The sequence below is a fragment of the Equus asinus genome, chromosome 15 (assembly GCF_041296235.1).
Source record: "Equus asinus isolate D_3611 breed Donkey chromosome 15, EquAss-T2T_v2, whole genome shotgun sequence".
In the NCBI taxonomy this organism is placed as follows: domain Eukaryota; kingdom Metazoa; phylum Chordata; class Mammalia; order Perissodactyla; family Equidae; genus Equus; species Equus asinus.
Genome location: NC_091804.1, coordinates 37,416,013 through 37,440,191, shown reverse-complemented (window position 1 = coordinate 37,440,191; position 24,179 = coordinate 37,416,013). Strand labels below are relative to the sequence as shown.

At 41.5% G+C, this 24,179-nt stretch overlaps 2 protein-coding genes across 14 annotated transcripts in view; one reads left to right on the top strand and one right to left on the bottom strand.

The window, feature by feature from the left end:
• The window catches only part of SULF2 (sulfatase 2), a 120,658-nt gene extending 118,822 nt beyond the window's left edge, over window positions 1-1,836 (top strand). For all 4 annotated transcript variants that reach the window (XM_070486073.1, XM_044748279.2, XM_044748278.2 and 1 more), the window contains exons 20-21: window positions 88-141; window positions 1,134-1,836. In XM_070486073.1, coding sequence (XP_070342174.1) covers window positions 88-141; window positions 1,134-1,164 — 85 coding nt within the window. In that variant the 3' untranslated portion in view covers window positions 1,165-1,836. The remainder of the gene's footprint in view (window positions 1-87; window positions 142-1,133) is intronic.
• A 778-nt stretch (window positions 1,837-2,614) lies between these two features.
• Window positions 2,615-24,179, bottom strand: part of NCOA3 (nuclear receptor coactivator 3) — a 124,072-nt gene continuing 102,507 nt past the window's right edge. For 5 of the 10 annotated variants that reach the window (XM_070486064.1, XM_070486068.1, XM_070486065.1 and 2 more), the window contains 12 exons: window positions 23,160-24,025; window positions 21,507-21,642; window positions 20,291-20,488; window positions 19,357-19,617; window positions 19,132-19,258; window positions 17,478-17,649; window positions 10,704-10,997; window positions 9,478-9,582; window positions 7,926-8,148; window positions 6,912-7,086; window positions 6,416-6,557; window positions 2,615-6,106 (listed from right to left, as the gene is read on the bottom strand). In XM_070486064.1, the coding sequence (XP_070342165.1) occupies window positions 6,095-6,106; window positions 6,416-6,557; window positions 6,912-7,086; window positions 7,926-8,148; window positions 9,478-9,582; window positions 10,704-10,997; window positions 17,478-17,649; window positions 19,132-19,258; window positions 19,357-19,617; window positions 20,291-20,488; window positions 21,507-21,642; window positions 23,160-24,025 (2,711 nt within the window). In that variant the 3' untranslated portion in view covers window positions 2,615-6,094. The remainder of the gene's footprint in view (window positions 6,107-6,415; window positions 6,558-6,911; window positions 7,087-7,925; window positions 8,149-9,477; window positions 9,583-10,703; window positions 10,998-17,477; window positions 17,650-19,131; window positions 19,259-19,356; window positions 19,618-20,290; window positions 20,489-21,506; window positions 21,643-23,159; window positions 24,026-24,179) is intronic. The other 5 variants (XM_014866972.3, XM_070486069.1, XM_070486071.1 and 2 more) reach the window with 3 other exon arrangements.

The window sequence follows — 24,179 nt, the reverse complement described above, 5'->3', positions numbered from 1 at the left end:
GGGGCTTCTTTGTAGAGTTCTTTGGGGGTGCCTTTCTCTCTTGGTGATGGTTAACACTCGTTCTCCTTTTGACACCTGACAACTTAGGCAGTTTCACCGTCGAAAGTGGCCAGAAATGAAGAGACCTTCTTCCAAATCACTGTGAGTTGAGTTGAGCCAGTTTACAAAGACAGATCTGGTCTGACGTGCTCTGCTTTGCCAAGGCTACTCTGTGTGCATGCCATTTGTTATCAGTCTCATTTGTTCCCATAATGAGAGGGGAAGCAGTAACTAAGTTCTTCCTGAAAATAACGTACTGGGATACATTTCACGTTTTAGATTAATTCCTTGTCTAATGCACTGTTGTTCTCTATATAATAATCTGTGCTTGGTAAACTCAAGGTACTCCTCAGAGGTTGAGAAGCATTTAAATATTCTACTTGCCAACCATCTTGAAGGCTGTGGCTGCGGAAGTGCTGCCTGGTCCATAATGTTAGCAGCGGGGGGCCTCATTAAGTGGTTTCCAGTGTCCATGCTAACTAAACTCACTCTCTAGTGCCAACAGAGGTGGGCAGGGAGCTAAGACGACTGTGGCAACCTGGAAAGGTCACCTCTAGTCTAAAGGGAACAGCATGAATGGGATGCACTGTGAATCCTTTAATTCATGGGGAAAAATCCTAAAACGCAGGTGTGCGTGACAATTTTTTGTTAACACTGAAACTAATCTGACATTAAGTTACCAGGCAGGCAAGCAAAGCCACTTAGTGAGCTGCCATTAGCAACCTCTGGTCTACTCCCTTCTGTCTTTCCATGTATATAATGTATGTGGCTTTAACAGGACAACAGTAACGGGCCAGCGAAGCCTTTCTCTAGTGCTCCCAGAATTAAAGCACATAATCTGGACATCTCACGTTCTCCTTAGCCACTACTCTATCCAGATCCTTAAATGCATCTTTGCCAGCTGCTGAGTGTGTAAGCCAGCAACTGAAAAGCTAGACGAGTAGGTGGCAGCAGGCCCTTTCTGAGGGAGCTAGAAATACTCCTTCTCAGCAGCCACATCCTTGAAGCAAAGCCTACTGAGCTGCAGGAGTGATTGAGAAATCCATAAGCAGCATGATAACCAGACACTAAGAGGAGTCTGCTTTGTTCTACAGGGGCCAACTGTGGGAAGGCTGGGAAGGTTAAGCAGTGCAAGACGGACCTCCAAAAACAGAGGCATCATCTGCCTGTACAGACAACGAGAAACCATGTATGATTTCAAGGCCAAGAGGCCTGAGAAACGCAGAACCAGCCTTTGGTCAACATGGCAGATTCCAGAAGAGACCCGTCAGAGTCGTGATACTTCAGGATGCCCACTTTTGCCCCTGCTTTTGCTTTGGATTATACCTCACCAGCTGCACAAAATGCATTTTCCCATCAAACAGTAGCCACTAACCCCCTCTGAGAGGCTCATGAGGGAAAAAGAACAGAAAGAGAGATTTTCTTGGAAATTTCCCCCAAGGGTGAAAGTCACTGGAATTTTTTTTAAATCACAGGGGAAGAACAACTCTGTTTTAAATCCTCTTATTCTTTTGGTTCATCACAAAGAAGGAACTAAGCAGGACAGAGGCAACTTACTTGCAGATGCTGGAAATGGTGCTCCGAGTTCGACAATGAGTCAATAGCACAAAAGAAGTGACGTTTATCCAGCCCTATAGCCCTGGCTGCCTCTGAAGAAACTGCCTTCACTGTACATATGTGACTGACTGTTTCCATGTAACCAGCGTGTGAACTTTTAGGGGAATCTGACTAATAAGAAAACCCAATTTTCAAGAGTGGTGGTGTCAATAAACGCTCTGTGGCCAGTGCGAAAGAAAACTCCTTGCAGTTGTGGACATTTCTGTTCCTGACCAGATACCCTTTCTCCCAGTATTCCTTTGTTGTTTGTCCCAGAACTGATGTTTTTTAAAGTACTGAAGTTGATGTACATCCCAAGTTTTAACGCAATTGTATTTGTAAAGAAATTTTGTAGTCTAAGTATTGTCATACAGTGTCCAAAACCCCAGCCAATGACCAGCAGTTGGTATGAGGTAACCTTTGACATTTTGTAAAAAGCCATTCTTGGGAGTTTTTTGGTGTGTTTGGTTTTCTTAAAAAAAGCATTCGAGATACTACCAGTCAACACCTTTGCGGGAGGAGACGCCTTGGGTTTAGAGGGATTTTTGAAGGGGAACAGATGGTTATAAATCAATACCTAAAATTTACCACACTTCAGGGACCCCACAGGTAAGTCTCACATTACACCAGCCTTAGGGCCTCACTTTCCCAAAGTAATAATCAACTGCAGAGCAGTTCACTTTAGCCGGTCCTTCTTTGTGTACCAAGTAGTCTAGCGTGGTAAAGGCAGCTGTCAGAACGCTAGGATGGAGAAGCAGGAGGAACCTCGGCCATCACCTAGCCCTACCCATTTCTCATTTAACACATGATGGAGACAATCCCTAAGCACTCACCTTTTATAAGAACAGCTCCATGCTTTTCAAGATTTCTTTTAACCTCACAGAAACTATCGTTATTTGAAATAGGATTCCATAACGTTCTCTTTAACCCTTAATCAAATATTTTTTTAAAGACAGAGAAAAAGCAAGCTCTCTTAGACTTCAATTTTAAATAGAAACCTTTATTTACAATGACATCCAAAATGATGAGCAAAGCACTCAAAGCTTACCACCCAACCATCGCATAAGTTATCCCATGTAGTTGGATTCTATGCAGTGTAAAGAATGATTTATATTTTTTAAAAGCAACATTTAATGTAAACTTGATTGAAACTGAATTCATTCTCAATACTATAAGTCACTTCCTGAGAATTTAAATATTGCTCTCAGAATGACACTTCCATCTTCTTCAGAATTCCACATATTGGAGAGAGAAGGAAAGAAGAGAACACCCTGCTCGTTCCGACACGGTGTGCCCCGGAGCTGGCCACAGCTCCTGCTCCTCTGCAGCAGGGGGAATTTCATCTATCCTAGAGTTTTACCCCTATCAATTTCTGACTTGTGAACAAAACTCATGGCTTCTGCAAATAAAAAAGGACCTGGACAGGCATGTGGGTAACTGGCAGTCCATTCTGTCTCTGCTTTCCAGCTGCATGTGTCTCTGGATCAAAGAACTTCTAGGACAGAAAGCCAATTATGTTCTGTAGCACCTACCCCGGTACACCCCCAACTCGCCCCTCGATAGTAAATAGCGATCCCTAAGCAGTCCTGTTGATTAATATGTACACCTTTCCCTCAGGACACACGATTCGGAAAGTGGCATCATAATATGAACATTAACCACAGCTTCTAATTGCTTTTTAAAGGAAGAAACATGTATCTCCTTTATATCACTTTGATTTCTATAAAATATATATATTTATATATCTTTGGATTCAGCAAAAAAGTAGGTCTGGAAATATCTCACATTCTAAAAGCAAATGAGAAGATTACTTATGTTGTTCACCCAAAAGATACTAAGGTTTAAAAAAGTGGTGGTGGGGTGGCGGTGGTGAGGAGAGGTAGGCAGCAGGAGTACAAAGAGAATTATCCAAAAAAGATAAAGCGACAATAAAGGTAAAAACAACAAATTGTCTCAAAGGCTGCATCTATTAAAAGAAAATCAAAATCTTAAGTTTGCACCAATAAAATGACCAAGTAGAAAATATAAAAACTTATAATAAACTTCATTTTTTTCCCATATAAAAAGGAGGTGCTGCCTTCCAGTTAGCCTGGAGTTAGGACTGAGGGAAAGAATCACAAAACTTTATTTTTTTTATTTTTAAAACTCAAGAAAGGCAAGAGCACCGTTCTGTCTCCCCACACACACGTGACCTAAACCAGAGCGGTTCAGGCATGCTGACACAGCTGTGTCCACAGACAGAGACTTGTCACCTGCGCCTCTGTCCCAGACAGGAGGAGATGTCCCCTGAAAAGCACAGGCCACCATGCTGGAAGCTGATGGATTTACAATCTTACACCTATTTTTAACCACACTGGCGCAGGAGGGGGGGGGGGGGGTCAACCTCAAATCTGCTCTAGTGGTGGCTCTGGAAATACAGGTTTCACTTATTCATAGGAAAGTCAAAGAAGTTAAATTATCTTACCTTGAGAGACACCTAGAAAGACTGGCTAAATGCGTGAAATTAAAACTGGCTCTCAGTTATTGCTAGGAAATGACACCAAGGCTAGCACACACATTTGAAATACACAAATATTCCAAAAAACCCATTTTCATTCAACTGTTTGAACTTAATAAAGTAAACCAGATAAAGGGAATTAAACTTGATTTTTTTTTCCCTAATCCCACTGACTAGAACAAGTGTCAGGGAGTGGCAATGGCAGAACGGGGTGGGGGCAGAAGAGGGAGGGAGCACCGAGGCGCTCAGTCAGACTGCAGCTCTGAATCCCAGACACTGGCTGCTCTGGAGACTGAGCGCCTAAGAAATAGTCATGGCACCATCCTAATTCTCAGGGACGGCGAACACATCACATTAGTAGAATGACGACACAGCAGAGCAGACACCAGAAACCACACATCAAGGGTTCTCCTCCCGAGATCTCAATGTGGGCTTCAGGTCCTAGCAACCAAAACCTCAGAGCACTCCTAAAATGCATGAAAAGACGACGAATTCAATTTAAAACAATACCATGAATAGCGATTAATTTATGGACTGCTTAAAATCCAAGATTCTTTTTTAATCAAATTGCTTGATCTTAAATTCTTGATATCTTTTTTCAAAAACTTTATTTCCTCATATCTATTCTTTCCCCTAAAATCAACAAAGTGCTTAGTTCTGGTAAAGGAATTTAAAAAAAATTTTTTAAATGCCTACATCTAGACAAATGATCTCTCTAAAAAGTATTTCGATTAAGAGGTTGAAAAGAGCAGGCATCTAAGGCGGGGGAGGAGCTGAGGACTGCTGTCCCCTCCCCCAGGCCACATAATTCAGGAGGTGTCTCTTCTGTTTGCAACCTCACCGCGCTGAGCTTACTGAAATCAACAATGTTAAATATTTAGCTTCACAAACTCTGTAAAAATGAGTTGTTGTGACCTACAAAAAAGGTATATACATATTTTACATAATATCTTAAAGGTCATATTTACAAAAGAAAAATCTATTCACAGAAACACTGCGAAATTCTGATTCAGAATGCAGTACCTGGCCTTGGGTTTTCTGCAGTTTATTTTCAAAAAGCATTATTGCTCTACCATATAGGCAAAGGGTGACATCAGTACTTTCAACAACAACTACAACAAAAATCATAGTTCTTGTCCAACAGATTAGACAAAAACCAGGAATGTAGTTCACCATTCCGCAAGACCTCAAGAATATTGCATTTATCCATTACTTTTTAAATAAAGTGCACTCAGCTGCACATTAGCATGTAAAAAATTGCTACTGCTGCAGTTAAATACTGTCATCTCATTTTCCCTTCTGCAAAGCCGTTTGACATCAAGGACGATTCCTGGAGGTGAAGTATTATAGGACATTAGGAGCAGATGACAATTCTAGTTAGGAAAAGGCCTAGGACAACCGAGAACAGGGCTGGAGCAACTCAACACTAGCATTAAAGAACGAGAACTCGGAAATGCCAGCTCCACGGGGCAGAGGGTTAACGTACAGAACTACTTGGTAGTGACAAAAAACATGTGAAAGCTGGGGCAATGTTCTTCATCCAATGCTGCAACTAGAGAAACCAGGCATTGTAATTGCTGCTGATTTCTCCAATGTTCTCTGGCCCACCTACATTTATTTGAAAGACTTTGGATAGTCAGGAAGAGGGAAGTGACATAGGAGTATTGTGATCAGTAACACTCCATACCTCCAGAATCACATCCCTAACAGGGAGAATGCCAAAAATATTTCTGTTTTGAACACCATGATACAGAGAAGAAGGGAAAAAAAACAGGTAGATATCACGCTTCAGCTTAAAATCCAGTCCTGCTCAAATGACGTCACTTGGAATACCCTTGATGGAGATCAAAGCTGGTCCTTTCTTCAAAGCTGGGTGCCTAGAACAATGATCCTTTACCCCTGATAATCCTAGTGCAGTGTCATTTGTACAGTGATTTCCTTAGAGGTCTTGGTGTAGAGATGTCAGCAGTATTTCTGTTAGCAACCAGAAGAAACATGAGTAAAACATACACTCAGCACAACAAAAAAGACCCCTTGTGTCTATACTGATGGCTTACAACATAGCTCTAGCCAGCTGAGTCAGATTCCTTAGATCCCAGATTACCAAAAGTATCTAATGGCCCTACGCCTTCAAACCAAAAGTTTTTTCAATGACTATTCCTTTACGTTACACATTCAAGTTAAAAATCTACCTGAGACCTTTTAGATTAACAGTTGAGGCTTTGGTTCTCTCCAGGGAACAGGAATAACTTTTTGAGAAAGGTAAAGAATAGACCCCTGTACCTGATCTGGGCCCATGGGCATGCCCGACATAGGCATGGAGTTCATGTTCATTTGTCCCATGGGACCACTGCTGCCATTCATGTGCACCATACTATACGCTGCAGGATTCCCCTGGTGGGCAAACTGCTGCTGAGAAAAGGAGCTGTAAAGAAAGTGTGAAATTACCTCCTAGGTCATTTTAGTAACACAGGACATGCACACAGAGATGATCACAATTTGGTCAAATGACACTGTACTTAAGCAGAGAACAACCTGACAGAGAAAACCCCCTGACAGCCCGCCGTCTACTTTCACAGCTGTCTGCACTCAATACCTCACGGATACGTGCACGGTAGGAAGGATTCTCAAAATGCAGGAGCCAAATAACATTTTCTAATATGAACCCCAGACTTTTTGATCTCTCCATCCAAACAGGCTTGACTGACAAATGCAGAGAGTAACTTTCTGAACTTCTGGCACTAGAATGTGAATGACTTTGAAAGTCCCTGCTCTTTACCTGTTCCTGGCCAGGTTTCCTGATGGCCAGCCCTTCATTTCTGAGGACTGATACATGGGTGCAGTCTGAGGGTGCTGCATCATGGGATTCTGGGAGGCACCCATTCTTGATGATATCATTGCATTGGGAGGACTAGACACTCGACCAAAGGCTGGATCTGATTGTTGTCCCATCCCTTTAAAAAAGAAATAAGAAGAAGAAAAAGAAAAAAATCACAATGCTCAAATGCTAACTCCTTAGAATATCAGCTTTCTGAAAGTGATTTTCTGTTCTTTTTTAAAAGCAGGGCAAGGTGATGTGTATGAGATATAAAGTGCTACAAGATGCTGCCTGCCAGTTATTCGTGCTTCTCGCCAACATGACGACTAGAGGAACAAGCTTCCTACAGAAAAGCACACTGTCTAGATCGCTTAACAGTGGTCGCTTCAATGAGCTTCCTGTATAAAAGGGACTCCATGTCACCCTACTCACATCACTCCCTCTTTTGAGGGCAGAAGAGCTACTGTCCCTGGCTGACAGGGACACATCCTAAAATATAATCTCCCCAAGATACCTCCACCTCCACCCCGACCCCGTTCCTGAACCTCTCAAAGGCGGACCTGAAGAGGGACATGCACTACCGTAATTAATAGTATGTCCTAGTCACCAAGAAAAAGAACTCAAAAGCCTGCACAGTGCATTCCTCCCACTGACGTGACCAAGCACTCAGGGACTGTCGAATTCTGCTGGGACATATGTGGTGGAGGCGGGGAGCCTGTGAGTCCTTCTCTCAAATTAAGATGTGGGGAGCTGAAAAGACATGACCTGAAAAAAATATTCAACTATGACGGCACATCTACCTCAATTACAATTAACCTGCACACTGCAGGAGACACTTTTAATTAATTTCATTTTTCTTGTGAAATAACAAGAGGGAGTAAACAGTGTTTTTGCTTTCGACATGCAACAGAGCTAGTGAGGCCTGCGTCCTTAGTAATGTTACTTTGGGGAACACATTTCCACTGTGAAGTTTACCATAATTGGGTGGATATGGAAACTGCTGGGGGGGAGCCTGTGGCATCACAGGCCCTGCCAGGACCCCGTCCATGCTGGGGGAAGCAGTCACGTTGGGGGGCGGGCTGAAGGCCTGGGTTTGCTGCTGCTGCTGCATCATCAGGGCCACCCTCTGCTGTCGGAAGTGATGACTCAGGAGCTCCCTGCTGCGCTGCGTGACCATCTGGGCGTTGAGAAAACCCTGCTAACACCCAAGAAAGAACGCAATTATGCAGATATAGCAAGAACCAGCCAATTTCATACATACAGCACCCCACAATACATTAGGTATCAGAGAGAAAAATCACCCAAAACTTTCTTTATAAAAAAGGAAAAATGAACAATTCTCATTATGGTAATGGCTTTCTGGCTATTTGAGGGCCGGGTGAAGAGATGCAGACCAGGGACCTGAAAGTAATTTAGGGCTAGGAAATGAAAGCAGACAAGTTGTCAAGCTTCAGCATAGTTAGAAACATTCCTCAAAGCGACAAAACATTTAGGGGTAGAATTTGAGGACAAACTTTTCAGAAACTATGAAATAAAACTACAAGAAGAAAAAGAGCAGGGGGTGGAGGGGGGAAGGGGGGATTGAAACAAGAAGGAAACCAAAAAAAAAAAAAGACGGAGTTATACTCAGATAAGCAGAAATCTACCCCAGAAGGTCTTGCAGTCTCTTAAAACCTTCCGCAAGAGGAGGTGGAGGGTAACGAGAAGTTTCTGGAGCTCAAGGAGGTGACCTGATCAAAGCACTGAACAAGGAAGCTGATTTGAACTCTACCAGCTGGGAGAGGTCATCTCCAAAAAGCAAACTTCTATCATCTTTTTGGAGGGCAGCCTAGCTTAGCTTATGCAAGATATCTGACTATCAAGAAAATGCAGGTATCGGTACTTCGAAGTAGGCTTAAAACTGTGAAAACTGGGCATTTCAGTGATACCTTTTTTAACAATAATTATGAACAATATTTCCAACCACAGTAAAGGATTTTCGTGTAGTCATCTGTCTCGTGCACATTAAGAAAATATCTTAACACATCTTCACCTTGGGCTGGAGGTAGAGAGAACTTGAATGTCATCCCTCCCACCTTGGAAAACAAGTTATCTCAGAGGTTATCACTGAGAGTAGGATTATGTATTATTTATTTTCCTCTTCATACTTCTTATAATTTCAAATTTTACCCAGTGAGCATGTGGTTTCATAATCCAAGAACAGAGAAATGTTTACAGATTTATTATTTTAAACTTCTAAAAAGTAAGTGAAAGCTGTTTTCACAACACAGCAAATGATCACAAAGGGAATTAATTTAAAAAACATGAATCAGTGGTTTTAATAAAAGGATGTCTCCTCCTCAGATTCTGCCTAGTTACCAACAAAAGGGAAGAAGGGAAGAGGAAGTGTGGTAGGACCATGGGATGGTTTCTTACACAAGAAACATGGAATTCCTTTCTTTGTTTACCAGTCGTTTACTGAGAAGCACCACGAGCCAGGCCCTGTGCTGAGCACTCGGCAGGGAGCGTGGAGACTTGCTCTTCTCACCTGGGAGTTCACCTGCGGCTGCATCAGAGGCCTCATCACTGCAGCACCGCCAGCAGGGGGGTTTTCCATTTTCATTTCAAGTGCCTGACGGCTCTGATTCAAGAACTGGGAAGAGACAAATTGGTTAGGATGCAAGTGGAGCATGTTAATGAGCCCAAAACAGCTTTCCAAATCCTCAGCACCAGCCAATAAGGTCATGAGGAAATCTCCAAACCCGTCAACCTGCTTAAATCACATCGAAGCTGAACAGATACACTTTCCCATTTCCAAACAGTTCATGCCCAACAGTCCTTGGCTAGCATATGACACTTTTCTATTTGGCATCAGGAGGAAAACTAAGTGCAATTTTGCAGCTTAAAGAATATCTTCAAAGGATTGGAGGAAATCAAAGGATTTATAAAGTCCGATTTTCTCTGGGATTATTGAGGCCATTAGGGAAATAGCTTTAACTTGATCAGAGTAACACTGAATAAACTTGAAAAACCTATTCTGTTACCTTTTCCTAGGTAACTTTTAGTGGAAACAAATGGTAAAAAGTAAAATGATACCATGAACGCATTGACACAGCTTTCCTGAGTACCTAAGCTGACTATTAGGAATATTAACACACCAGAAGAGTCTCTGGCTTGCTGGATTCTAAACTCACTCACTCGTCCACTTATATGGTTCAATTCTGCCACATTTAATAACTCAGCACACCCAAGACACAATATAAATAATTATACTTTAGAAGATGTGTTGGGGATTAAGGAAACAATGAAAAAAAGAGAAGTCTTGTCTTAGAACATTAAGAGAGTTCAAGTTTAATAAAGCATCTAGAAAGCAGAGGTTCCATAAATAGAATGCTCAAATCAATAAGGTTTAAGTATTTGGTTATTAAGGACTTTCTAAAAAATAGAATTTATCTACCTCTAAGACTACAAAGTCAGCAAGAAACACTTTTCTCCTCTGTCCCAAGAGCAAGCCTCTCTGACCTTTACTTTTTAACCTGTACAACAGAATATCCTTATAGAAAGGTATCCAATTCTAACAGGACCACTCCCTAACAAGGACCCACCAGTACAAACAAAATGTTACACAGAAGTGAAAACAAAAGGAATTTCTTCAGTTGACAAGGAATATGAAGCCAGTGGCAAAAGCTCTGAAGAACAGTCTGAAAATAAACTAAAGAGGAGGAAGCCAAGGGAAAGCCACTTCGGGCCAAGGCAAAGCATGCGGCTGGTTACCTGCTGGCCCTGCAGCCTCTGCTGCAGCTGCATTCTAAGTTGCTTGGGGGTGTTCGTCCGGGGTCTCATGATGTTGGCCCTTGGGTGCATTCCTTGGAGAGGAAAACTGCCCTGCTGGTTCATCTGATTCATCATAGAGTTAAAAGATGGTGACTGTCCCTGAAGATTAAAGCCCCCTTGCATTGGAGGCCCCTGTGCCGGGTACGTCTGCCCATATAATGCTGCCTTCTGATCCATCATCACTGCCGCTTCTTGACCTTGAAAAGCATCCTGTTTGGGCTCCAAAGCTTGTCCCTTAAAAACCAAACACGTAAATGAACAGTGAAGTACATCTGGGAAAGTAACAGCTCTAAAAGTGAAAAACAAAGTCAATATACATGAACAGTGATGCTGCAGGATTTCAAAGGCAAAATCAAGTTTATTGTCTGGAGTTCCATGAGAACACAGACCATGCCCCATCTTTTCACAGCTGTGTCCTACTGCCTAGCACAAGGTCACACACAGACACTCAAATATTTTCTGAACCAAATATCTACAATGTATTAAGTACCTGGAGAAACAGTATTTGCTCCAGACCAGATTTCTGTACCAACATGGACCTCTCAAGCCAAGTTATAAAATACATCAATTAAAATCACTGTGATCAACGAATTTTCATGTAATCTGTAGAAGAATGTTTTTGAAGGAGGCAAGAGGTGATTTTGGTAGAGACAGGTAAATCAAGAAAAGTCATATTCCCTGGAGTGTATTCACCAGTTGAAACAAAGCCTAAAGCTGGCCATCCATTACTACTGCACATGTCGGGGGCGGGGAGGAGCGGCATGGATGGACACCACATTCATTCAACAGGTATTTATTAAGTGCCTGCCACGTGCCAGTCATCACTTCTCCACATGCTAAGAATGTGGACAAAATAATGTCCAGCAGTGACAGAAAAAGGAGTAAAAATAAACATTCTGAAGGAAGGAAGAGCCTGCCATGATAAGACAAGAAGGGCGTGTCACGCACTGCGTCCACCTTTATCGTCTTATCCCCGGCACAGAATGCCCAAGTGTGCAGTCAACGTCCTGGCCAAGCCTCGCCTTAAAGCACACTTCAGCCTGTTGTGACTGTGACACCACTCTTGATGTTCTCCCACCTTGCTGACCTCTCCTTGGAGGAGTGTTAAGAGTCATCAGGATTCAGTCCTAGGCCGCCTTCTTTTCTCTCGCTCAATTTCTACTTGGTGGTGTTCTCATCCACTAGTGACAACTGCCAGATTTCTGTCTCCAGTTCAACTGTCTCTGAATTCTAGTTTTGCTTATGCAAATATCTTAACATCTTTACCAGGATGTCTCAGGCATCTCAAAATTAACGTGCAGAAAAAGGAAGTCATGATCCATAATAGCCCCTCCCCCAGAAAACCCTGATTCTCCTCCAATCTTCCCCAAAGGCAATACGTGGCAACACCATTCTCCCAGAACTAAAAGCTAGCAACCTGCATTCTCCACGTTCTCCCTTTCCAAGTGTGCGTGTGCACACATGTGCACACATGGTCCACCAAGCCGGGTCAGTTTTTCTTCCGTGACATATCGTGTATCCTTCCCTTCTTTCCATTCCATGGCCATGACCCTCCCAAGGCACTTCTTGGACTCTTGCAGTAACTGGCAACTGTGCCTCTACTTTGTCCCATCACACCAATGCTCTTCTCCAGACAGCAATAAGATACCTTTGTAGAAAGTAAATCACACCTTAAGTTAAACATGGCAGACTGACTGTGCGTGTTTACCTTCTTTCTCTTGCTAACCCTACCAAAATAACAGCAAAGAATTAAAAGTAGCAGTTATCCACAAAACAATGAGAATAAGGAAGGCAACAAGATTGAATATTTCAAAAGGTATCTGGAAGACAGAAAGTGAAGAGAGCAGTAACCAACTCTACAGAGCAGAGAAACTGAGACCTGTTTGCCTGCAGAGGGAAACACAAGAACTGAGCAATGAGAGACTCTACCGGGGCCGGCAGGGATCCAGCAGAGTGCTCACACGGCACTGGTAAGAGTCTGAGTACAGCAGAGGGGGGCAACTACCTCCCTGCCCTCAGCCTGCCCCCCCACTCCACAGAGCCAAGAGGCTGTACCTTCTACCTATTCCTGAGGGCCTCGGTTCAGGGACACCGAGCACAGCAGAGGGCAGGAAGAGGGCAGCGGCTGAAAAAGGGAAATCTTACTATATTCATAATTTCTGATAAAATTTTATATAATTTTATATCTTAATACTATGGGATCATCAACTTGCCTCCCCATCCAAGCTCCAAAATTGCAACCAGGTAATAAAAAAATGCCCAGGCAAAAAGCAGAGGACTCTTCTCTAAAAAAACTGTATTGAGGGGGGTGAGGGGACACGACTCTACATTGTTGCAATCTGGGAACTCCTGAAATAAAAAGGCCATCCCCACTCTCCCCCGCCCCATCACTGTCGGTGAAGACTGACCCTGCTTTTTCATACAGTGTTCTTAAATATACAAAGATAGTCGAGGATCACTAGATATTTGTTGATGAAAGCTTCCAACATGAAAGTAACTCGAACAGACAAAAAGTAACTTAAAGAAAAATAGAGAAGAAAACACAAAATCAATATAACACTCAACATATCAACAGACATCCCAGAAAGAAGGATCAGAAAAAGAGACAAAATTATTAAAGAAATGATAGAAGAAAATGCCCCCAAACCAAATGGGATATCTGTGCACCTAATATACTGCAGAATGAATGAAACAAGACCCATGCTAAGTTTCAGAGGGAAAAAGTTCCTGAATAATTCCAAAGAGAATGAAGGGGTCACACACAAAAGAACAGGAATCAGACTGGAATCGGAGTCAGTGGCAACACTGGACGCCAGAAAACTACGCAACAATTCTCTCGAAACTTTAAGAAGGAATTATCTTCAACCCAGAATTGAATACCGAGCCAGACATGGGAGGAGAATGGAATAAAGATATTTTCAGATACATAAGGACTTAAAATATTATATCTCATGCAGTAGGGAAGGAGACGTTAATAGAAATAGTGTTTCAGCAAAACAACAACGTAAACTAAGAAAGAAAACACCCTGGAAACACCCAGGAGACTGGCAGTGCGACAGAGGAGAAGAGGGACGATGACTAACTTGTGGACCTGCCTCACAAGGACAGAAGAACACAGAGACAGAGAACCGCAAGAGGGAGGGAAGGAACGGAGGGACTATGCAGTGGGTCTGAACATGGAGGAAAACACGAAGAGCCTTTAGAGCTCTGTCCGAGTGTCTGGGGAGAAGTAGCAGTTAAGTGTGTAGAAACCAAACCAAATAAAAAGAGAAGGCAATTAACTCAAAACAAACAAACCCAAAACAAAAACCTCCACAAACTATACCTGGCTCAGAAATGAGGCAAAATAATCTGAGTACTGATCACCCATTTAACAACAAGAGATCTAACTATACTGGGTGTACAGAGAGAGCACGTGCCTGTGTGTATGTAGCGGGTATGGGTGTGAGTATGTGTACCGGAGGAAGGGGGATAAACACAGATCCACAATTTCTTATCTGAAATTCCAAAAATCCAAAAAAGCTCTAAAAACGCTAACAATTTTTCATTAGCACCAAATGTATGTAACAGCAAAACCTGACCTGAACTTACACGAAGAGATGCATAATCTCCATGTACCCCACTGCGGATGACTATTTATGCATTTTGCTGCGGAAGTCTTACCATGTTTGATCACAGGCGACTGCTCAAAACTCCACCCGAGGGACTGTAGAATATAGGGTATATATGCACCATTGCACCTTTCCAAAATCCAAAAATACCTGAATTCCAAAGAGTATCTGACCCCAAGGTGCTCAGATAAGGGACTATGAATGCATAGTCCACTGTCACATCAGGACATCAATAAGATACAGACTGAAGTTGATAAAGAAAGAGCTGCATAAGCATATTACTCAGAAATATTACCAAAACAAAGAATTGAGTTTCACTACCTCTGAGGGGAGCAAATAACTATGGTTCTTCAATAAGTGTATTTTCGTATCATTTTATTTTTAAGTTACAAACAGGTTACTATGCTAAAAGTAAAAATTAATTATAACAAAAAGGAAAGCAGCTCTCCTCACTACCCTGCTTAAAATCTTCCAGGGCTTCGCAATACAGCAGGAAAATTCCAGACTCCTTAAGAAGGCTTTGTGGAACCTAAACTCTACTTACCTCTCCATCATCATCTTGTACCAGTCCCTCTCTGCTCTTGCTGCCTTTCAGTCACTTACGAGAACTGCCAACTCCCAAACTCTTTCCTGTCTAAGGGCCTCTGAGTGAGCTGTGACTCTTCTGCAACATCCTTCCCCTAGCTTTCTGCATAGCTGGCTCTTTCTCATCCTTCAAGTGTCAGCATATACGACAACTCCCCAGAAAAAGTCTTCCTGACCGTTTCAGTAAGTCCCCAGTTATTCTTTATCTCATCATCCTGAATTGAAAACACAAACATTTCCAAACTCAAGGACAAAACTACCAATAAGCCCTGACTAAAAAGAAACTGTGAAAACTACTTTGCAACATATTAGACAAGTTAATAGTCATTCTTCAAATTGCAACTCAGACATGAGTCTTTTAGAGGAAACTTTTGACAGCCCACCCTAAGAAACGGTCCCTTTATGATGCAGTCTCACAGCATCATCACACACCTTTCCTCCTCAGCTCTCCTGCACCACGTCAAGAGTATCTGCTGGTCCCCTGCCTGATGTTTGCCATGCCCAGTGGGATGGGAGCTTTGGGAGCAGCAACTAACGTGTTGACTACTGCTACTCGGCCTCTAATAAAAGACTGATGGCATATAGAAGACGAATATTTGTTAAATGAAGGAATCAATAACTAAACATACATAAAGTACTGTTACAGATCAACGAAATAAAAACCCCATCAGGAAACTTAAAAAACACATCTAAATGGTCAAAGAACATAAAATATGTTCAATCTTGCAATCAACAAAATATAATTTAAAATAAGGATCTATGATGCCAATCAGGTTGGAAAAGATTTAAAAGAATAATGACACTCAGTATTTGCTTTATCACTTGCTCATTCACACTGTGTGTGTTCTTCTGTCCATGTGGGCCACAGCAGCACAGTGCTTGTGAGGTTGAGGAACTCAAATTTTCACCCTCCTCTGTGGAAAAGCAGCTCCATGATCTATCAGAAAAACAACCTGAAAATATGTAGCAAAACCTCTAAAATACACACTCCCTGGAGCCCAACCATCCTTTCTCTTGGACTGCATCTAAGAAAACAGGATAAGTGAACGAGATGTGAGTAACTCACAGAACTGGTTACAAGACAGAATATTTAGGAACAATTTTAAATTTTCATCAGTAGAGAATTGGTTAAATAAACTGTGTTCAATATGATACTATTTGGCCACTAAAATTAAAGATGTATATATCAGAAAAAGATGATTGATGATGATTTTCATAAAGTAAACGGTTTACGAAAGTGTTTTAGTTTGCTTTTTTTTTTTAAATATACACTCAAAACTTACGGCGATTTTTTGTGCCAGGATTACAGAAGATTTTTATCATTTTTTCAATATGTACTTTTACGTATTAAAAGTACGTAGACAAAGAAAGCTACTTCCAGCTTAAATAAAATGTTGAGGGGCAGTTCACGCTTCTCCATCTCTGAGGAGCCCACACGTCACTCCCAGCCAGGTCAGACACCACTCTTCAGCGCCAGGGTCATATGTGACCGATACCCCCAGAGGTGTACATCATCACTGCTCTTTGTTTCCCAGTAACCCTTTAAAAAGTTCTGTGACAGTGTTTGTCATATTGTAGCGGAATTCCTTGTGTACCCGTTTGTCTCCCCAACAAAGATTAAGAACCCCTTGAAGATCTCTCCTGTTTATTTTTGAATGCACAGACCTATACATTGCCCCCACACACAGATCCGTTAAATGAAAACAGCCACTACAAAATGTTATGTTTCAAAAACCTGTATTTGTGAATGGCATGTTTTCCTAAGGCTGCACAGGTAAAGTCAGCCCGGCCTGCATATCCACAGGTTTCACATCTGTGGACTCAACCAACAGTAGATCAAAAGGTCTGCGATGGCTGCGTCTGTACTGAACATGTACAGACTTTCTTCATTGTCATTATTTCTAAACAACACAGTGCAACAACTATTTGCACAGCATTTACATTATATTGGGTATTATATGTAATCTAGAGATGACAAAGGATACAGGAGAACGTGGGTGGGTTGTACGCAAATATTACGTCATTTTATATGAAGGACTTGGGAATGCGCAGATGTTGGTATCCGAACCAATCCCCAGCAGATACCAAGTGGTGGCTGTAACTGGGAATAGAAGACGATGTTGGGGTGTTCACAGATTTGCCACTGCAAACGGGTTTTGTTTCACATAAAAAAGTTTGCCTTCTAAGAGTATACACTGGTTGGCTAGGTAGTAGAGAGGTAATTATAAAAATGAGGACTATTAACATAGGTAAAAAGTAGCATTTTAAAAAAACTATCGTAGTTTTATCAGATCATCTCTATGCTTGCCTAAAATCTGACATCTTTATAAAATTACAGGTTGCTGGAAGTGGTATCACAATTATAAAAGTATCTTTTCTAAATTTAATGCTGGTATCCACGAATGCAGTGATATAGCTCAAGCAATAGAAGAGAGACACACACAGGCATTCTCCTGCATGGCTTCATGGATGTGCACTCACACACAAACACTTCGATTTCCATGTTAATGCTACCCACTTGATTTACAAGTTCAGGGATGCCCAGAGCTCTGTCAATTTCTTCCAGGCCTGTGGCATCTGTGTTGCTCAGGAGAGTGTGCAGTTGGTCCAACAATGCTCTTTCATCACTCTGACCTTCTAGGTTTGAAGGTGGCCCAAGGAGATCATCCAGGGAACTCCTAAGAAGTGGCCTAAAAAGAGACTTGCAATCAATTTCAATGGTGCTTTTCCTCTTGGGGAAAAAAAAAAGTCACGGTAACCATGCACAATATTTTTAATATGCAAGAATAACTCAAATACTACAAGTATAAATAATAAACCAACTGAGAAGCAGAGAAGAGCAAATGGCATCAATTTAAATTTAAGGCCCATCATTCTAAACCTTACCAGGCCATCTTCGACCACCACAGCTAGATCACCAAAATCTAATTGCTAGACCTGTGGCACTTGGGGATGACAGGGGAGGGGGGAGTGATGACTGGGATGGAAGAGGGTGCTGTTTTCAAGAGCCTGTAAGAATAGAGGTGGTTGTAGTTGAAGAAATCAACAAAAGAACAGAAAAAAGGACCGAAGTGTTAAACTATAGATGAACTGAACCTGGGAACTGCCAAAATAACTTTTTGTTATACTTGGCCCACAGAGCTCACATACTGACAAGTATAATAAAAACTCCATATGCCCACAGCAAGGTGCCACAGTTCTCCAACACATTAAAGGGGCATGGAGCTAGACATTTATCCTGTCTCAGAAAAATTCTGTGATGAAACTATTTGTCCTCTACTGGGTAGAGGAAAACTCAAGTTAATAAACTCATGTAGTTACAGCGCTGGCTACTCAACAGATCCATTTTTTCTTTACTAATTTATCGCAGAATTCAAGTTAGAATTGATATTGACAGATGGCCTCTTTCATGCAAATGAGTTACTGACCAAGCTAAATAAAAATGAAATACACACATAATCCACAATCTTTCTTTAACAAAATTAAAGTGATATAGTTCACTTTCACCATGATCCCTGAAATGTTTTAAAGAATTTTAGAGAATTATCCAATCCTTAAAAATGAATTTTCCAGAAAACTGAGGCTTACTATCTGTCAAACCGGTGGTAAGCCATGCCCTTCTTCATGAAGGAGGACGGGTACATCATGGGAGACAATAATCGCCTCAGAGAGACAGTCAGGTTTGACCACTCAATGGTCCTGAGAGCTGAACCACACAGTTCTGTCTCCCTCCTTTCCCGTGAACGCCACTGCTTGCTGCCTCAGCCTTGTTTTACACACAACTATTTGAGAAGCGCCCGGATGACAACAAAGTACCTCAATTACAGAGTTCTTCTCATTCTCTTTTTTTTTTTTTTTTTTTTTTAAAGATTTTATTTTTTCCTTTTTCTCCCCAACGCCCCCCGGTACATAGTTGTGTATTCTTTGTTGTGGGTTCTTCTAGTTGTGGCATGTGGGACGCTGCCTCAGCGTGGTCTGATGAGCAGTGCCATGTCCGCGCCCAGGATTCGAACCAACGAAACACTGGGCCGCCTGCAGCGGAGCGCGCGAACTTAACCACTCGGCCACGGGGCCAGCCCCTCATTCTCTTTCAGGTTTGTTCCTGTGCTGTAACCCTTTTATAGATTATCCAATGCTAACATTTTCTATACAGTCACATAATAAAGCCTCACCTGTTTTGAGTCCCATGAGGACCTTGTTCCATGGACAACATGCCATCTGGCCAGGAACCTGGTTGGTTAGATGGTGCTGCTTGGCCATAAGGACTGACCCCCATTGCCATGGGAATCTCACCAGGCCCTGAGAGATGAAAAAGAAAGAATAAATTTTCAAGTAAGCCAATAGCAAAAATTACTCTAAAACATCTCATTTTCTTTTTTTATGAAGGGGATGCTTACGCATTTGAAGCATCTGTTGCTGCTGTTGCTGCTGCTGCTGCTGCAACATTGGTCTTGCACCTGGGATGCTATTGGACCGAAGAGGCAAGGTGGGCATTGAGCCACCCATTGCAGGTCTGGGTAAAGGAGCATTATAATCTGCTCCTGGTCTTCCCATGGAGTTTGAACTCATAGGTTCCATCCTGCTGGCCTTTGAGTTTGGTAAGCCCCAGTCTCCTGAAGGAGGAGTCTGATTCACAGTCACATTTCTGTTTGGACCACCTGAAACAAGTAGAAATGATAATGTCTTTTCCATATTATAACAAAATCTTTCTTACATAGCTACAGGCACTATACACAGCATTGACCTTGACCAAAAAAAATGCTGTGTCATGCTAAGAATAGGGCTGGCCAACTATGGAGACATTTTGGTAGGCCACTATTGCCATGTATTCATTAAAGGTTAGAAAATGCCTTAGATCAAAAGCTTCCTGGGGCTGGTCCAGTGGCTGAATGGTTAAATTCACACGCTCCACTTCGGCAGCCCTGGGTTTCGCTGGTTCAGATCTTGGGTGTGGACATGGCACCGCTCGTCAGGCCATGCTGAGGTGGCATCCCACATGCCCCAACTTTCTAAGGGACCCACAACGAAAAGATACAACTATGTATTGGGAGGATTTGGGGAGAAAAAAGCAGAAAGAAAAAAAAAAAAGGAAGATTGGCAAAAGTTGTTAGCTCAGGTGCCAATCTTTTTTCAAAAAAAAAAAAAGCTTCCTTAAGAGCTTAAATAACCAAGACATGGAATAAATGAAGGATACTCAAGAAAGAAATATTATGCTACTGTTATTCAAAAATCTATTACTTAATCTCAATTATTTAAATGGCTTTACATATTTCGAATTTACTTTTCCCAAAAGAAACTTTCAATCATAAATACTAACTAGAAATAACATACCTATATTTGAGCCATAACTTTCCTGACTATCCATCATCCTTGGATTCCCACCCAACACGGGCTGCTTTGGTAACATGGGGAAAGCACTGATATTCTTTACTGGAGGACTTGAGCCAACAGAAACAGGGCTGTCTAGAGACACTGCTCGGTTATACGGAGGACGAATGGACTGCACCAACTGTGGACTCCTCAAACCTGCTGAAAACACAGAAGCAGAATACATAAATATCCTGTGATGATTCAACACATAAATAATCAAGTACAAGACATAAATACTAATACTATCCACCCAGGAATGTCTTTCTTACTAAAACACTGTCTTTCTTTACAAAGTAAACACTAACCACCAAAAAAAAAAAAAAGTAAGCCTCATACTCCAAATAAAGTAGTAGAAACACAAGTCTCAGTGTTGGCTGAAGCACCGGGTATTGTTCTGTAGCCTGATATGGTCATTCATATTCTGCTTCACTCAATATTGAAAATTTCCCAATGTTTTAAATTCCTGGAGGTTCTTCCATATGTGGACTTTCGTAAGTGGCTTGTCTGTTTTTACAGAGAAACTTCACAATTAAATGTAACCAGATAAGTTGCCTTCTAATGAAACAAGGAATGAAAGATAAAATTTCCTCTTAGTCTTTTTCTTTATCCAATCTATTCAATTGATCTGATTATCCATTTCAGTTTGGGAAACAGTGTCACTGAAAATGAATAACCACCATTTTCTGATCACTGTGAATTACTCATTTTGATTGATACATATAATACATCGTCAATTAATGAATGAGGAAAGACACAGCTATAGAAGAAAGTCTGGGAAAGGACCAGCAAACACTAAAGAGGAAAACTCTCATAGCTAAATGATAACACTCCATAAATTCGCAGGACAGGTTTTGATCTGCAGTTTTAGTTGCTTTTTAATCCAATTCTCTTTGCCTAAGAAAAATGCATGCCCTAGTACCTACTACTCATCTGGAGCAACCAAAGATGAACATTTTCCTGTTAGTGCCATGATTACTGGCATCATATCAGTTAGAAATGGGAAATTTAAAAAAACATGAAAATGTCCAAAAACTTTTTTAAACATATACATGATAAATTAGTCTAAGAAACTGAGAGGCAGATTATGTGTTTTAAATCCTACTCTCAGTATAAGAGTACATACAAGTGTGCAGAAAGCTTTAAAAGGCAGCAAGAACAAAACCTAGCTCTTTCTTACCCAGAGAATTAGTTCCTTGAAACATGTGTTGCTTGGTTCCCAGGTTATTATCATTTGTGGATATGGAATTATTGTAAAAGTCAGAACTAGTCAGATCACCAAGAATAGCATCGAGATTATCCAAATCTCCAGATCCCTGAAAATAAAATTTTAAAAATTAAGCTGTCTACATTACTAGACACACAAGTATAAACATATTCATCAGAAGAAAACAGATGAAATGGGAACAAGTAAAATACATTAGTTACCTGAAACGATAATGCCCAACTTAAAGGCTGGTCTATTATGACGCCCCCCACAATCTTCTTCCTTGAAACAACAGTTTAAAACTACTAAGATAAATCCCTGAGTTTGGAGGTGCTTTCAAAGGGGCATTTTTTAATTTACACTAGGAGTTTAATTCTCAAACTGTAGGATATTTTCCAGCTAACATTACTCAGGATCATTAGCTGACAGAGATGTCTGCCTAGATGTCTACACACACCTTCTGAAAATAAGTACCATTAATAATAAAAGCAGCAAGCTGACGTTCAACAAGATATTCATAGGCATGCTTTAAAAAGAGATTTTGGCCAATAAATTCAGAGAAAACCAGGTTAAACAAAGTTAAACAGACAACTTAACAGTAAGACTTCTCTAAGACTCTCAGATGCATATTAATGTCTCCTAGAATAGTGTTCCTCAAGCAGAGTTTGTGAAATCTTTATACAGAATGTGATCGTGTACATGAAACTTGATTTCAGGTAAAAATCAAAATTTTGGGGGCCGGCCCCATGGCCAAGTGGTTAAGTTCCCACACTCTGCTTCAGCAGCCCAGGGTTTTGCCGGATGGAACACCGGGCGCAGACACGGCACCACTCATCAAGCCATGCTGAGGCGGCGTCCCACACGCCACAACTAAAAAATATACAACTATATACTCAGGGGAGTTGGGGAGGAAAAAAATAAAAAAGCAGGAAAAAACAAAAAGAAGACTGGCAACAGTTGTTAGCTCAGGTGCCAATCTTTTTTTTTTTTTTTTCTTAAGGGCGGGGGCGTGGGGGAGGGGGCTGGCCCCATGGCCGAGCGGTTAAGTTCGCACGCTCTGCTTCAGAGGCCCAAGGTTTGACCAATTCGAATCTTGGGCGCAGACATGGCACTGCTCATCGGGTGGCGCTGAGGCAGCGTCCCACAGGCCACAACTAGAAGGGCCCACAATTAAAAATACACAACTATGCACCAGAGGGCTTTGGGGAGAAAAAGGAAAAATAAAATCTTTTAAAAAAAAAAAAAAAGAGCACATTATTAAAAAAAAAAAAATCAAAATTTTGCTTCTTAATACAAAAGTGTTTCTCCTGTTTCATTCCACCATGCCCTTAATGACCCAGTCTCCTCATGCCAACAGTGAACACCTCCATGAAAAATTTCAAATTGACTGCTAATGAGTTACAGTCACATTTTAAAACACACACGCCCGGTATTTCTAAATTGCATCATAATACACTCTACTGAAGCCCAAAAGAATTACAAAGAAATCATAGCTCAAGATTCACTTCCATGAAATACACTTAAAATAGAAGATAAGAATTTGTGTATTAATACATTGTCTTTCTAACCCAAAAACGCAATGATGAAGTATAATGGCTGAGTTGGAATGTAGAGAAGACAAATTACCTCTTCGTTTGTTTCTGTCTTAATTTTAGAGTCTTTCTCTTGACCTGAGCTGGGAATGGTGGAGCTGCTGCACTGACTCATCTTACTGTCCGCTCCCTCCACCTTGGGCTGCAGCTCTTTAGAGAGGGTGTCGCTAGGATCATCCCTGTCCAGCAGATATCTAAGCAGTGCATTATTTTCCTTCTTCTTAGGACTTAGTTGCTCCTGCTTGACATTTCCTTCCACACAAGACGTTGTACTACTGGTGTCTTTCCCAGTGGCTTCTGCGGTAATCTTGGCAACTTCAGCTGGTGAATTCCCATTCTGCAGCAACTTATGCAAAATCCGGTGCTTCTCTTGCAGCAGTGACCCATGCATACTGGATGTGGAGGACACTCCTCCAGATGTTGAAGAGGAGACCCCAGAGGGGCTGGTGACACTAATGGAAGAGTCTTTACAACTTGAATCCAGGGGAGAGCTGGTCAAGGAGGAATGGCCCCGGTCATCAGAACAGGTAAGTAACTGCAGTAATTTTTTATGACCTTTGCTTTCTAGAGGACCCCTTTGATTCTCCGACCCTTCGACACTACTCTCCTTACTTTCTTTGTCACTGTGGTGATCTCTGCTATTTGACTGACATATTGAACTCTCCACTGGATTCTGGTCACAATACAAGCCTAGGGGACTCTTGGAATCCTGACTGTTCACTTTATTTGGTTGGGTTATACTCATATTGGGAGAGTTATCTAATTTGGGGCCTGGTGAAGACAGAGTAGATAAAAGAGAAGTCCCCACACCGTCACTGATAGCTTGAAGAGCACTGAGGGAGCTGCTAGAAAAGTTGTGGCTCCCAGTATTGCCAGAAGATCCCATGGGAGAGTGCACACCTGGATTTGGAGAAAAATTAAGAAAAGAATTAGACTATTAAATGCTATAACAAAACAGCACTGAGCTCTTCAAAGTTTCCATTATAAAATGAATTAACTTCACAAGAATTATAGTGGTATGGAAAGAGAAGAATTACTGAAAAAGGAAAAGTAG